The sequence below is a fragment of the Antechinus flavipes genome, chromosome 1 (genome assembly GCF_016432865.1).
Source record: "Antechinus flavipes isolate AdamAnt ecotype Samford, QLD, Australia chromosome 1, AdamAnt_v2, whole genome shotgun sequence".
In the NCBI taxonomy this organism is placed as follows: domain Eukaryota; kingdom Metazoa; phylum Chordata; class Mammalia; order Dasyuromorphia; family Dasyuridae; genus Antechinus; species Antechinus flavipes.
In genome coordinates this window covers 117,996,759-118,013,011 of record NC_067398.1, presented here as the reverse complement: position 1 = coordinate 118,013,011, position 16,253 = coordinate 117,996,759, and the positions used below count along the sequence as shown (strand labels likewise).

The 16,253-nt window shown below is 34.7% G+C and overlaps 1 protein-coding gene across 1 annotated transcript in view; it reads left to right on the top strand.

Annotated features, from left to right (window-relative positions):
• Window positions 1-16,253, top strand: part of SLC45A2 (solute carrier family 45 member 2) — a 64,317-nt gene that overhangs the window by 16,148 nt on the left and 31,916 nt on the right. Inside the window, exon 3 of the mRNA XM_051989499.1 lies at window positions 15,429-15,769. Coding sequence (XP_051845459.1) covers window positions 15,429-15,769 — 341 coding nt within the window. The remainder of the gene's footprint in view (window positions 1-15,428; window positions 15,770-16,253) is intronic.

Here is a 16,253-nt window from a genome sequence, read left to right as displayed (position 1 = left end):
TGCTCTCCAGAATGGTTGGATCAATTCACAACTTCACCAATAACGTATTAGTGTGTCCCAGTTTTCTCACATCCCCTCCAACATTTATAATTATCTTGTCCTGTAATTTTATTCAATCTGAGAGGTGTGTAATGGTACCTCAGAGTTGTTTTAACATGCATTTCTCTAATCAATAGTGATTTAAAGTATTTTTCCACATGACTACAAATGGTTTAAATTTCTTTATCTAAAAATTGTTCACATCCTTTGATGATTTATAATTGGAGAATGGTTGTATTCTTATAAATTTGTATCAATTCTCTATATATTTTAGAAATGAGGCCTTTATCAGAATCGTTAGATGTAAAAATTTTCCCCCAGTTTTCTGCTAGAGAGACATTTTATTGAAGAAGAGAGCTTGCCCCACAATGTTTTATTCTACAATTTTAAAAATATAGCTAAGATATAATAAGTAGAGTGGGATCTAGTATTCTCCATACCTTTTACACAGTTGTTTGACTGAAAGGATATGGAATCTTACAAAATAGTTTTTTTGTGACAACCTTTCTCTTCTCTTCTCATATCTTCATAAAGGGTGTCCTTATCTATCTCATTTAGATTTGATAAAGAAGAGAAAGCCAATTGAAACAAGATTTGACAGCTGAAAAATAGAAAAAAAAAATAGAAAACAAAAAAAAAAAGAACAACTGTTGACATAGACTACTTATTATCATCACTTCCTATGGAAATTTAACTGCCTTAAATCAATTGCCACAACAGTAAACAGGAAACAAGCTAAGAAACCACAGTGTCCAGCAACCACTTTTTTCTCTTAGCCAAGCAGAGAGAAATAATAATCAAGGGATTTATTATATGCTTAATTTAAAAATATTTCTGTTACACAATTAGTGTCACACAATTAGTTAGATCTGAACTCAGGTTCCCCTGAATCCAGGGCAAGTGCTCTCTATTCATTTTAGCCATCTACTCCATCCAACCCCAAAACTTGTAGTCTTTTAGCAACCATCTTTCCATTGTCCCTCATAAAAATGAAAGCTGTGTTTTATTTTTCTTTGCTTTCTTGATTGTTACATCCAAAGCAGCCAGCCAGAGACTGTACATAGCTATATTGGTCCTTAGTAGCAGATAGAATTTGTTGCCAGCACTGTACTAGAGACCTTTCCACCACTATAGGGTCTTAGAGTTGGTTCACTGCTGACAAATCCTTTGAAGGCCCAAAGGCTCCTCTGTGCCATATGAGGTATTATATATGTCCTTTTTTAGTTTCTGATAAATTACTTTTGTAGCCTACCCCACAATGAGATAATATAATATATATATATATATATACATATATATATATATATATATATTTTTTTTTTTTTACTTAGACAACTTCATAGCCATTGAATGTATCTTGGTCACTTATAGATGGAAAAATAGATTGAGCATTTATTAAGTGTTTAATATTAACTATGTACTGGGTCAAGCACTTGGGGGGCTCAAATATAAGCAAAAAAAGACAGTTTCTACCCTTACAGAGCTTATAATCAAATAAAGGAAAACAACACATATATTTTAGAAATGAGGCCTTTATCATAACCCTTAGATGTAAAATTTTACATCTAGACAAATGTGGATTTCCATTTGATTAGAACTCCTTTACAAATACACACCACCTACATGAACTGATGTAAAGTGAAGTAAGCTAAAAAGTAAGCAATGTACAAAGTAGCAGCACTATTATATAATAATCAACTATGAATGATTTAGCTATTTTTAGGATTACAGTGATACAAAACAATTCCAAAGGATATGTAATGAAAAATGCCTCCTACCTCCAGAGAAAGAACTGAGAGAGAGAAAGAAGTGTCTGAATATAGGTAGAAGCATATAATTCTTTTACTTCCTTTATTTGAGTTTTTTTTAAAACTCTGTTTTCTTTCACAATATGAGTAATATGAAAGTATGTTTTATATGATTGCTATTATAACCAATATCAGATTTGCTTGCCTTCTCAATAAGGGGAAAGGGGAGGGAAAAAGAATTTGGAACTCAAAATTTTAAAAAAATTAAAAATTGTTTTTACCTGTAATTCAATATTTAAATTTAAAAAAATGTAATCAAAGAAGAGTATGTAGCATAGGTGGCTCAATGTAACCTCATTTCCATTTCTCACCCATTCCCCCAAAAGCTCCCTATAAACAAACAAACAAAAAACCACCCAAAGCTCCCTCTTATTTTATTGGTAGTGTTTTAGGAGAGTTACTTTTGCTTGTAAGAATGTGAATGGTCTAATGCTGGTCTTGTAAGATTTGCTGATCTCAGTCATTTTCCCAGAGTACCATATTTGTGATGACAGCGTATTTTAAAATCAGCCGGAGTCAGGAATTCAGATTAGGGGAAAATTGTAGATCTTTATTCTTAGTAGAGGTGAAGAAAGATCGAAGGTGAAGGGGGGATCGGAGGTGAAAGGGAGGTCGGGATAGCTATGTGAGCAGCTGTGTCAAGACGCCAGCCAGCAGTCTCTCTTTCCGCTTCCTTCTCTGCCCCCCTGCTTCCACCCACCAAAATCGTCATTTCCTATCCAACATATCAGGACTTGCACAAAGAGTGGGTGGGACCATTCTTTCTCCAAGCATATATATTAATAGAGTATAGTCCAATTACTATTTAGTCTCATGTGCTTGAGACCTCAGTGCATCAACTCGAGCCTCAGCCCATTACACATATTGACACATTTTCTGTTGTTTTATGTTTTTTGGTTTTTTTAAGAAGAAAATCACTTAACATTTGTAAGCCTTAGTTTCTTCAGCTGTAAAATGGGGATAATAATAGTATATACCTCACAGAGTTGTTCTGAGGATTACATGAGATAATGTATGCAAAGCACTTTGCAAACCTTAAAACACTATATAAATAATCCCTAATAGTAGTAGTAGTAATAAGTAGTAGTAGTAGTAGTAGTAGTAGTAGTAGTAGTAATGAAAGAGGAAATAAAGAAAAGGGAATAAACATGAGGGTGTGGGGAGGAGGGGGAGGAGAGGAGGGAGGATTGAATTTTATTTTATTTTATTTTTTTTAATTTAATTTTATTTAATAATAACCTTGTATTGACAGAATCCATGCCAGGGTAATTTTTTACAACATTATCCCTTGCAATTGCTTATGTTTCGTTTTTTTCCCCTCCTTCCCTCCACCTCCCCCCCCCCCCCAAGATGGCAAGCAGTCCTATATATGTTAAATATGTTGCAGTATATCCTAGATATAATACATATTTGCAGAACCAAACAGTTCTCCTGTTGCACAGGGAGAATTGGATTCAGAAGGTAAAAATAACTCGGGAAGAAAATCAAAAATGCAAATAGTTCACATTCGTTTCCCAGTGTTCCTTCTTTGGGTGTAGCTGTTTCTGTCCAACATTTATCCATTGGAACTCAGGTCTCTTTGTCATAGAAATCCACTTCCATCAGAATACATGGGAGGATTGAATTTTAATTCTCTGGTGGTCCAGGATGATCTATAATTACTCCTATTGATTAACCAGAAAAAGCCTTAACACATTTGGTCCAAATGACAAAATCCCTATTATCTCCCCAGAAACTCTTTAATTTGCTAACTTAGATTCAGGTATGCTTTTCTGTTATCTCAGTTTTAACTCTCTATCCCAGTTCAATACCTCATCACATTGAATGGAAATTGCTCTTATTTTCTAGTGTGGAGGTTCAAAAAGAGAACCCAAAATATTGGGGTCACAGACCAGGTCAAGAAGTGTCTCAAAAGAATTTGCAGACTTGAACCCATCTCCAAGTTAAGGGGCAAAGTTAATTGTAATTGTAATGCCAATTGAAGCAGGCCAAGCTCGACAAGAATTTAGCAAAGAACCAGGAGCAAGAAGAAAAATTATAAGACAGAAATCTGGTTCTTCATGTCACAATATGCTAATTTTATGGTTTAGAGGTAGAACTGAGGAGTGGTCTTTTATGCATCTCAATATTGAATTTTATGGTTTAGAGGTGGATGGAAGAGTAGTCTGGTATGCAGGTCATCATTTGTCTCACAAACCCTGTTATCATTGACCAACAGATTGTTATCTGGCAGTCAGCAATATTTCTAGGACTATGTTATAGGACTATAGAGCCAGAAGGCTTTAGGATCATTGACAAACAGATTGTTAGAACAATAGCACTCCAAAGGTCTGGGAGCCTCAGGATCACTGTTTCTAGAAGCTGCATCCCATCACTAGCATCATATACTAGTTGTTGGCTTTCTTTAACTTGAAAGTTAAATTGTTAACAAGTAACAATGCAACTTATGTGCATTGACACAAGTGCAATTTTGTGTCAGTCATTTTTTTCACTAATAATCCATGGATTTCATTATTTCTTGATTATTGCCTGCATTCCTGAGACCAGGTTACTTCTCTGTTCTCAATTCAATTTAATAAGCATTCATTAAGTGCTTATGATAGGCAAGGTAATGTGATTAGTGTTGAGTCCAGAGAGATTAAAAATGTTAAAGCGTTTATGACCTGATATCTGCATTCTGGTATTGGTATTGTATTGGACAGTATTGAGTACAAAAACAATCAGAGATTCTCAGAGTAAGAAAAAGTAAAAAGGGGTTTATTATGATCTTTCGAGACAGGTTATGTCCCATCTGAAAAAAAAAAAAACAAAAACTTGTCAGTAAAAGGAGCTCAAAGTAAAAACTATAGAACATAACATAAAATACCATAAATGCAGAACCACCCACCCCACCTGGCCTTTGCTCATTACATTCCAGGCTTACATTCTAATCACAGAAATCTAACCCAGAAATAAAAGAATAAGTTGCCTTTAAAAGAGGTACTTAAATGCTAATTAAGAGGTAGTGGGAAACAGGAAAGAACAAACACCTGCAACTTTTTAGCTATAGCTCTATTTGCTATTATAAAGTATCAAGTTACAATTAAGATATAGTTTAGGACTATATTCCCATGAGAGTGTCATCATTTAATTAATTCTACACAGTATTATTGCATCTGGTGTTATGGCAAACCATAAACCCACTTTGCTAAGTCATTTAACCTCTTGGACTTAGTTTTCCAATTTTTAAAATGAATAGATTGGACTAGATAAACTCTGAAGTTCTTTTAAATTCTAACATTTATATATTTGTATTTTTGCAAGCAAATATTAAGAATATAATAAAAATTTTAACTAAGAAATAAATAAAAACTTAAAAGAAGATCCTTAAATCTGAGGTCTAGAGATTGATTGCTTTGACCAATAAGTGAAAAAGAGACTATTGAATCCTTAGGTATCATAAATCAAAAATAATTCTTTATGCTATGTGGATGCTTTCATTTTATAATCTTAATCTCTTTCAAGTTTTTGCAGAGAATATTACTTTTTATTTTCCCTACTCTGAAGCAGCTCTAAGAGGATGTGGGTAGAAAAGAACCCCCCCCCCCAAAAAAAAAAAAAAAGAAGAAGAAGAAGGAAGGAAGGAAGGAAAAGAAAAAAGGAAAGACTTGCTTCCTTTCTGAGTGACCCCAGGCATTATGCTTAATTTCTTCAAGGCTCCATTCTTTTCTTACTCAAATGACTCCCTTATAGAACTTTGAAGTTCCTCAGAGATCAATCATCTAGTCTGCTGTTCATTTTATAAATTGTAAAACTAAGATCCACAGAGATTTGCCTAAAACCAAGCTGTAAGTTTATAAGAGAACAGTCAAATGTTAGATTGCAAAGTTGTTTTTCATATTGATATCCTCATTACCCAAGATAATAGCTTTATACATTGGGGACTAGTTCTTTGATTTCACTAGTATAAGGAACTCTGAGTGGCAAATTGTTTTATAATTTAGAGTCATAGAGAATTGCTTGCCAGTACTGAAAGTTAACTGACTTTCCCGGGTCATATAGCAAGTATCAGAGACAGGTCTTGAAAACAGGTCTTCTTGATTCTAAGGGCAGCCCTCTATCCCTTAATGCCACATTACCTCCTTGCAAACTAGAGCAAGATATAGGAGGCAGGTTTTATTTTTATTGCCTAGTGGTTACCTAGACAGTACACCTAGACAGAAAGCAAGTACTTGAAAACTGATTCCTCGTTTGATGTTCTTTCTTCGATAACACCTTGCTTTTCATGTTCCAGAGACTCTGGAGGTCAGAAAAAGCAAAAAGGGATTTATTACAATCTTGTGAGAAAGGGCAGCTCCTAATAGACAAGGTGTTGTCAGTGAAGGAGTGCAAAGTACAAACTGCAAAACACAAAATTAAATAGACCAAAAGTCCCCACCCACATTCACTTTTCCCATCTCTCCCACCTCCATCCTTTTCTCCCATTGACTGGGGGAGTCCAGGCTTACTCTTTAACACTGAAGTCTATCCCAGAAATAAAAGAATATTAGTAAAGAGCAAACTCTTAATTCAAATTTCCCTAGAGAACTGCTATAACAAACAAATATTCTTGAATGAGAGATATCTGTTACCTGAACTCCCAAAGCCTTCATCACCTTTAAAAGAAGTACTTAAATGCTAATGAAGAAGTGGTGGGAAACAGGAGGGGAAATATTCCTCCAAGACAATTGAACACCAGCAGTTTTTTTAAAGATATAGCTCAGCTTGTTATTGTAAAGTCTCAAGGCCATATTCTCATGAAGGTCTTCACTCAGTTTATCCCATACAATAACAAATAGAAAAGAATGTGAAATATCTCATAAGAAAAACAACCAATTTGAAGAACAGATCAAGATGAGAAAACATTAAAAAAAAAAAAAAGATCTTGAGACAATACTATTAGAAATAATAAAAGAAAATTGTCCTGAAATATTAGAACAAGAGGGAAAAGTAGAAATAGAAAAAATTCTCTGATCACCACCCAAAAGAGGAAAACCCACAGGAACATATAGCCAAATTCCATAACCCCCAGATCAAGGAAAAATTTTTATGAACAATAAGAAAAAATAATTTAAATACGGCAGAGTCACAATTAGAATCACATGAGGCCTAGCAACTACATGTATATTTTGGAACACTGTATATTGAAGAACAAAAGAACTGACACTACTGCCAAAAATATCACACATAGCAAAGTTAAGCATAATCCTGAATGAAAAAAAAAAAGGATATCCAATGAATTGTCAGGCTTTCAGAATTTTATTGCAAAAAGACCTGAACTTTATAGAAAATTTTATATATAAGATGCAAAAAAAAAAAAAAAAATATGAGGTAAACCTCAAAGACTAATTATAGGGGATTCAATAAGGACATTTTATGTTTTATACATGAAAATGTAAAGTATGTTTAAGATTATCATTAGTAATTGGGTAGTTCAAAAGCAAGATTGGAGTATAGCTGAATGTGATGTGATTCTAAAAGGAAACAGGGATTTGTTGGGGAAGAAGGGAATGGCAGTTCTGGAACCCTACTGTTATTGGGAATGAGTTAAAAAGGGAACAATACATATATATTTTGAAGGGTATAAAAGTCTTCTAAATTCAAAAAGTGATAAGAGAATAAGAGAGTAGGGAGGTGGGGAAAGGACAAGAGAGGGATTTTTTAAAAAATTTTTATTTAATAATTACTTTATATTGACAGAATCCATGCCAGGGTAATTTTTTTTTTACAACATTATCCCTTGCACTCGTTTCTGTTCCGATTTTTTTCCCCTCCCTCCCTCCACCCCCTCCCCTAGATGGCAAGCAGTCCTTTATATGTTGGATATGTTGCAGTATATCCTAGATACAATATATGTTTGCAGAACCGAACAGTTCTCTTGTTGCATAGGGAGAATTGGATTCAGAAGGTATAAATAACCCGGGAAGAAAAACACAAATGCAGATAGTTCACATTCGTTTCCCAGTGTTCTTTCTTTGGGTGTAGCTGCTTTTGTCTGTCATTTATCAATTGAAACTCAGTTAGATCTCTTTGTCAAAGAAATCCACTTCCATCAAAATATGTCCTCATACAATATCGTTGTCGAAGTGTATAATGATCTCCTGGTTCTGCTCATTTCACTTAGCATCAGTTCATGTAAGTCTCGCCAGTCCTAAGAGAGGGATTTTTTAGAGGGAACTCTACTCAAATCTGATTGGGGTTAAAGAAAATAAAGAGAATAACACATCCGGAAGGGAATAAAAGTTTTCTGATTTTATGAAGAAATAAGAATGTAGGGGAATAAGATGGGGAGGTATAGAAGGATATGGAGATTAACAGGAATGGAATAAGGGTGAGAATGTTGAAGTTTGAGAAATGAGGGGTAAAGAATACCCAAGTAGCAATGGGGTCCTCAGGCCAGTGTCACAGGGTTTTTTTTTTTTTTTTTTTTTGTGAAAGAATTCGCAGGCCCTAACTGCAGGCGAGGTTTTTTTGGGGGAAAAAAAATGGGTTTATTACACTGAGAAACAAGTTTTCAGTGGGCCAGATACAAAAAGGAATTAGCAAAGGTTTGGGGTACAGATTTTGATTATATTGGGGTTTTTGGCCCAGTGTTAGGGAGCAATTTCCAGATGAATTTGAGGAACTAGTTTTCTTTTCTACTTTTTTTTTTTTTTAATTATAGCTTTTTATTTACAAGACATATGCATGGGTAATTTTTCATTGATCCTTGAAAAATCTTCTGTTTCAACTTTTCCCTTTCTTTCTCCCACCCCCTTCCCTAAATGGCTGGTAGACCAAAACATGTTAAATATGTTAAAGTATATGTTAAATGAAATATATGTATACATATTAATAAAGTTATCTTGCTGCACAGGAAAAATCAGATTTAGAAATAAGGTAAAAATAACCTGAGAAGGAAAACAAAAATGCAAGCAGACAATAACAGAAGGAGTGGAAATGCTTTGTTGTGGTCCACACTCATTTCCCATAGTTCTTTTGCTGGTTCTCTTTATTACTGAATAATTGGAACTGATTTGATTCATCTCATTGTTGAAGAGAGCCCCATCCGTCAGAGTTGATCATCACATAGTATTGTTGTTGAAGTATATAATGATCTCCTGGTCCTACTCTTTTCACTCAGCATCAGTTCATGTAAGTCTCTTCAGGCCTTTCTGAAATCATCCTGCTGGTCATTTCTTATAGAACAATAATATTCCATAACATTCATATACCACAACTTCTTCAGCCATTCTCCAATTGATGGGTATCCACTCAGTTTCCAGTTTCTTGCTACTACAAAAAGGGCTGCCATAAACATTTTTGCATATACAGGTCCTTTTCTCTCCTTTAAGATCTCTTTGGGATATAAGCCCATAGAAGCACTGCTGGGTCAAAGGGAATGCACAGTTTGATAACTTTTTGAGCATAGTTCCAAATTGCTCTTTGGAATGGTTGGATGCATTCACAACTCTACCAACAATGTATCAGTGTGAGGAACTAATTTTCTATTCAGTAAAGGGTAGTGATTGTTTCCTGGACCAAAGTGATTATCAGAGCAATTGGGAATGGAAGATTCTGATGGGAACTAGATAGCTTTCCCAAGGGAGATTCATTTTTAGTAATTTTCCCAGGCCAGGTGCTCCACCTCTCACAAAGATCCAAGAGACACAGAGTCCTTATTATATCAAGGGGACAGGATGAAAGAGGGATCCTGGAGTGGGGGGTAATTTAAGTAATAGGAGGGCAATGTAGTGGGTAGAAGTAAAAAAGAGGAGTCAGAAGGGATAGGGGGAAAAGCACACACAGTATAATAATAAAGATCAGGAATAGAATTTATTAGGTTAAAAAAGCAAGGTCAGTAAATATGATTTCAAGCAAAGTTAAAGGTAAAATAGATTTAATCTAAAGAGAAAAAATAGGGACTATATGTCAGCCATATTAATCAATATTGTTCATCCACATTAATCAATATTGACTTAGAGACTATTTAAAATAACTAGACAATATAAGTTTGGTATTTTGCTGTGATATAGAAAATGATGAACTGGTGGATTTAGACAAATATGGAAAGACTTGGATCTATGAGAGAAGGTGCTATCCACCAGCAGAGAAATAAGACAAATAAGCATAGTACAGTCATACAGAGATGTATATGAATATGAATGTATATATATGTATGATTATAGATACCTATATATATGTATGAGTATATGTGGATATATGTATTGTATATGTGTGTGTCTATGTAGAAACATATATGTATGTATGTCTATATATGTATATGTGTATATATATATCCATGCTTAATTGTAGCCTGAGGCAGCGGGGAGAAGAATAAAGCAAAAAGTGCACAACAGAGAACAAAAGAAAACCCACAGGGAAGCAAAGAAAATTTGGACAGCTCTGAACACAATGTGTAACAGTATTGATATGGGTTGTGGTCCCTTTAAGAAACTAGATTTATTTCTTTCTAATTCCTAATCCCATAATATCCATTCAGGAAGCTAGGACCTTTCATTCACAAATCCTGATCAAAAGCATCCTTTGAATCCCAATAGAAGATCCAGGCCTGTCCCAGCCCCCACCCAGATCTGAGCCAACTTGGGCTGTCCCAGCCCCCATTCTAATGATCTGCTCAGGTTTCCCAACCCACACCAAGCAAACTCTAGCCCTCACTGAAATCCAGTGAGGAGCCAATTTGGGACTCCAACCATGGGCCCCTTTAGCTAAATCTCTCATTATAAAAGAGCTAAACTAAAATCCTCTCTTTGCAGAGGGTCGAAACATGTCAGCACCATGCCCGGCACTAAAGACCCTCTGTCCACTGGAATCCTGTTTCCGGTGCCCTCCTCTCTTTATCCTCACCTATTTCCTTAACTAGACTTTAACCTTACTTCCAAACCCCATAATAAACCTGTTTTATCAATCTAGGTTTTCGGGCCTGTAAATTCTTATAGGGAACTCTTGCGCCATTACTAGACCTCATTTAACTCCGTATCCTTACACCGAATCCAAAGGAGTTGCAGGGGAGCTCTATTTGACTCCCTGTACCCCGAAACAGCCACTAGACCTCAAACTCTAATTTCATTTAGAACCCCATATCTAGACCTTATCAGTATTTATTATGTAGGGTTTCTTGAAATAGAAATTTATTGCATTATATTTTGAATCATCTCTCATGTGTTGCTGTGCATATGGCAATGTTTTTTTTTTTCTTTTTCTATTGTGTATTTAAGTTTTAAATAAATTAATTAAATTTTTTAAAAGAAAAGGGAAAAAAGGTACAGGAGAGGACTTTATGAGTCTTATAAAACATCAAATATAAATAACCTGTTAACTGTAACAATACACAAGAACTTTCTGATGCTGACATACCAGACAGTAAAAACTGAAAAATTAAGTAAATTAAATTATTCACAGTAATGTACATAATACCAGTTGATATTTTAAAGTGAATTTCAACACATTCAAGCATCTTTAAATCCATCTCAGTTTAGTTGAACATGTGAAAAATAATTAAATCTGAACTACCTTCAAAAAGTATATCAATGTAGGATAGTAAAAACCCTAAAGTTCAACTAAGAATAGCAACATTTATGCAAACACTTTAATTAGAAAAATGACTTCTGGGGAAAAGCACAGGATCTATCAGAAGAACACATACAATGTACTCCTTGACACTATTTATTGCATTAGGCAGATCAGAGGAGCCCCTATTATATCCAATTCACTTCAAGCATTTAATATTAAGCACCTATTGTATGTCCAAGGCACTTTGTCCAGAATATGAGGACAAAAATAAAGGGAGTCTTGACCAACAAAGTGTCTTGCTTTGTCCTAAGGTGTTAAACAACAGGTACACATATAAATAAATAGAAATGCGTGCAAAGTAATTTTGATATGGTCAATAAGAAGAAGAATAATTAAAGGGATCAGGAAAGGTTTCATATAAGAAATTGCTACTAAGCTGAGACTTAAATGAAAGTAGGGATTTCAAGAGGCAGAAGTGAAATAGAGATGAGAAAGAAGTGGGGGAGAGAAAGGAGAGAGGGAGACAGACAGAGGGGAGGGGAGAGGGAGAGGAAGGAAGAGGAGAGAAAAGGGGGAGACAGAGAGAGATAAAGACAGACAGAAAATATTTCCATCATGCTGTGCAAGAAAAATCAGATCAAAAGGGAAAAAAAAAAAAAAAACCATGAGAAAAAAAAAGCCAAGTAAACAAACAACAACAAGGTGAAAATACTATGTTTTGACCCACATTCAGTCTCAATAGTTCTTTCCTTGGATGCAGATGGCTCTTTCCATCACAAGTCTATTGGAATTTGCCTTAAATCTCCTCATTGTTGAGCAAGTCAATCACAATTGATCATCACATAATCTTGTTGCTGTATACAATATTATCTTGGTTCTGCTCACTTCCCTTAGCATCAGTTTATGGAAGTCTTTCCAATCCTTTTTGAAATCAGCCTGTTCATCATTTCTTATGGAACAATAATATTCCATGACATTCCTATACCATTGCTTATTCAGTCATTCCCCAACTAATGGGCATCTATTCAATTTCTAGTTCTTTACCTACAAAAAAGGCTGCTACAAATATTTTTGCATATGTGGATCCTTTTCCCTCTTTTATGATTTCTCTGGAATACAGACCCAGGAAACACACTGCTAGATCAAAGAGTATAGTTTGGGCATAGTTCTAAATTGCTCTTCAGAATTGTTGAATCGTTTTACCGCTCCCCCAAAATGCATTAGTGCTCCAGTTTTCCCACATCCCTTCCAATATTTATCATCTTTTCCTGTCATTTTAGCCAATCTCAAAGGTGTGAAGTGGTACCTCAGGGTTGTCTTAAATTTCACCTCTCTAATCAATAGTGATTTAGAGCATTTTTTCATATGACTAGAAATGGCTTTAAGTTCTTCATCTGAATATTATCTATTCATATCCTTTGACCATTTACCATGATCATTGAATAATGACTTGAAGTCTTATAAATTTGAGTTAATTCTTTATATATTTTAGGAATGAAGCTTTTATCAGAAATACTGGCTGTTAAAAAAAATTTCCCACTTTTCTGCTTCTCTTTTAATCTTGGATGCATTGGTTTTGTTCGTGCAAAACTTTTAGAATTTGATCGTTTGGCTTCTTAGTGCTGAAGTTTGGACTATGATATGGCTCATCTCTCAATTTTCAGTCCAATATTTTTTTCTGTTCTTTCAGAGTGAACAACAAAAAAAGTTATCACAGACTTTGGGCTAGATTATGCCCTAAGTCATAGGTTATCTTGGTATAGATAGGCAGTTTTTTTTTTTATGTTCAGGAAGCATTTATTCAGTGTGTGCTATGTGGTGGGCACTGGGAATGCAAAGACCAAAAATGAAACAATCTCTACCTTTAAAGAGCTTACATTCTGTCATGAACACATACAACTATATTAAAAATATATGCAGAATAAATAGATATAGAAAAGATCCCATTTCTTAAAATTTAGGAAAATGGAAGTACTACTTAAAATTTTTTGAACCAGATTCTGACTACCAATAACAATTTCTACACAGGCAATTAGATTATCATGGAGGCCATTACACCTGTATCCAAGAAAAGGGAAAACTCGACTGCTTGTTTGCTTTACTCCATGAATAGTGGTTCTCAGCTCTACAGCTAATGTTCTTTGCAGTATTAGACTGATATTCACAGCTGATTCCATCAACCAACCATAAAGGAACCACTGATGTTAGTAGAGGAAATAAAGATTGTTTGGGTGCAGAGAAAAGAAAAGGAAAAGCTGTTAACTGGTGGGTTGTGGCCAGGACAATAGCCATTCTCTAAGAAAAGCTGTGTTTTGTTCAAGGGTTACAAAGAAAAGATCTCTATGAACTTGAGCCTGTAACATAGAGCTCCTAGAAATGCCATAGCTGACACAAAAGGGTTGGTTGAGAAAAATCAAGGTTTGGGAAGGTTAAGTATAATTTCTTGTGTATAAATGGGTTGTAAACAGGGCTACAAATTCTTACAGTAGGTATCTCAGAGAATCAATAATGAGAAATGAATTAGATAAGCAAATTAAATAAGATAATTAGTTAATAAACTGAGATGGTGAAACACTAATAACTATAAAAAATATGTGGCTGTAAGTTACTATTGCTTTCAATTCCAAGTAATAGTACAATCTAAGAGGCTGAATTAGTTTGACAGTCAATAAAACTAAATTCTACTCTTGGCCCTATCAGTGAGCTGTTTCAGCTGCTATATTCAAACAGTGGCTATTATCACATACTCACTCCATACTATGGAGAATTATTGTGAGATTCTATGACTTTAGAAGTAAATATGAATATACTTTTTAAAGTGAAACAATTCTTTTCTATTGGGAAGGGTTTTTCCAAAAAATAATAAATTAATACTTTGTTGACTTAAAATAATACTCTTGAGTCTTGAAAAATATTAAATTTTCAGTGTGAGCATTTATACTAGAGAAATTCAGTAAATGGTATAAATTGAGGCCTGACTCAATGTTTTATTCTTTAGTCTTAAGAAAGTGATGAAAAAAATGTTAATAATCAAGATTTGGAGAAAATGTTAATAATTCAGGTTAAACATAAAAATGTGTTCTGTATATATCTTTTCACAGAGAGCCAGTTGTTCAATCAATACAATCCTGCCTATAAACCACCACCTTTCTATCAATAGGATACAATGCTCAAGGAATGAGCTTAGAGCACTGTAATACTTGATCATAGTTATTTAGACTATAATGGTTAGTCTTGTATTGATCTTCCACTTGTTTTGTGCTTATTCTTTTGATTTTGCTCCAAAGTATCTGCATCTTGAAGGAGATTCAGAAACAATTTTAGATAGATAGATAAAAAGATAGGCAAGTAGTGTATTTATTATGCATTTAATATGTGTTAGGTCTTATACTAATTGCAGAGTATATCACTATAACCTCAGAGAGCTTAAATTCTGATAGAGGGAAGACAATGCAGAAAAAGATATTAGAAATGTTTGGGAGGAGTGGACCCATAAGGGAACGGTAAGGAGTCAGTACAAGTTTGAGGTAGGGAGAAATGGCTAAAAAATAGGAGCAACGGTGAAAAGATTGTTTTCTTTTAGCATATTTACTGGGCATATATTTGGTCCTCAATAAATATTTGCTAGAATTGAATTAATGCTAAACAATCGATCTAATCACTAAAATCAGAACTTGAGTTGATCTTGCAAATTGTCTTATCACAATTTATGATAAGATTCTTGTCTTATCACACAGAATCCTAGGCTGGAAATGAACTTGATAATTGATCTGGTACCTTTGCCACAATTTACAAAATTTACAAATTAGGAAATGAAGGCTCAGGAATGGACAATGCCTTGCTCAAGGTCACAAAGCTACTTAATGAGAGAGTTGTTACTAGAATTCAGGACTTGGGGCTCCCCACTATAATTCTTTACATGTTTAAACCACTATTAATTGCTACTCTAAATGAATGTTAATATAATGGAGGGATGAATAAGGTATAATGGAAAATGAATACAGATGTATTATTAATATCATCATGATATTTCTTCTTTTTCTTCCCCAGGTTTTGGAGGTGCTCTCGGTTACCTTTTGGGTGCTATAGACTGGAGTAATTTGGAACTGGGAAGATTACTGGGCACAGAATTTCAGGTCATGTTCTTCTTCTCGGCTCTGGTGTTTACCACTTGTCTCATCATACACTTGTGTAGCATCCCTGAAGCCCCACTCTGTGATAACCAAGAAGCCAGCATGCTACAGCACAACCCACAGAGTCCTCTGCTGATGCAGAATGGAAACTGTGATTATGGTTCTCTAGAAAAAGTCAGAAATACTTATATGAAAACAGAGCAAACTGAGCTAGCCACAGCAAAACTGGAAGAAGCCAGGGAAAATAATGAAGAGCAGGTGAGGATGGAAGTCCTTTTGTTTTTGTTTTGCTCTAAACTGTTTTTTCCCTATTCTGGCCTTTCTATCTTTTCTCTCTAAATGTTAAAAAAGCTTATAAAGTCAAATGGGAACCTACAACTTCTTGTTATTTGTCATGAAATACCAGCTAAAACTAGGCTTCTCCTTAGTGCTAGATTAAAAATTCCCCAATTAAGCGAAAATAATGGCAATTTCTCAACTATAGCTTTTCCTTTGGCCATCATATTTCTTTCCTATTCTAGCACTATTAGAATACTAAGATTTTGGGGGCACCAAAAAAGATGATAACTTTGAATGGCCAGATCAGGTTATTGTCTGCATGGCTTATAAGAGAGGAAGAAGAGGACATGTTTCTATTAAGTGTCTATCTCATTTGATGCTTAAACAATCTTGGGAGATAGGTACTATTGTTATCTCCATTTTGCAGTTGAAGAAACTGAAAGAGAGAGAAAATAGCAGATAA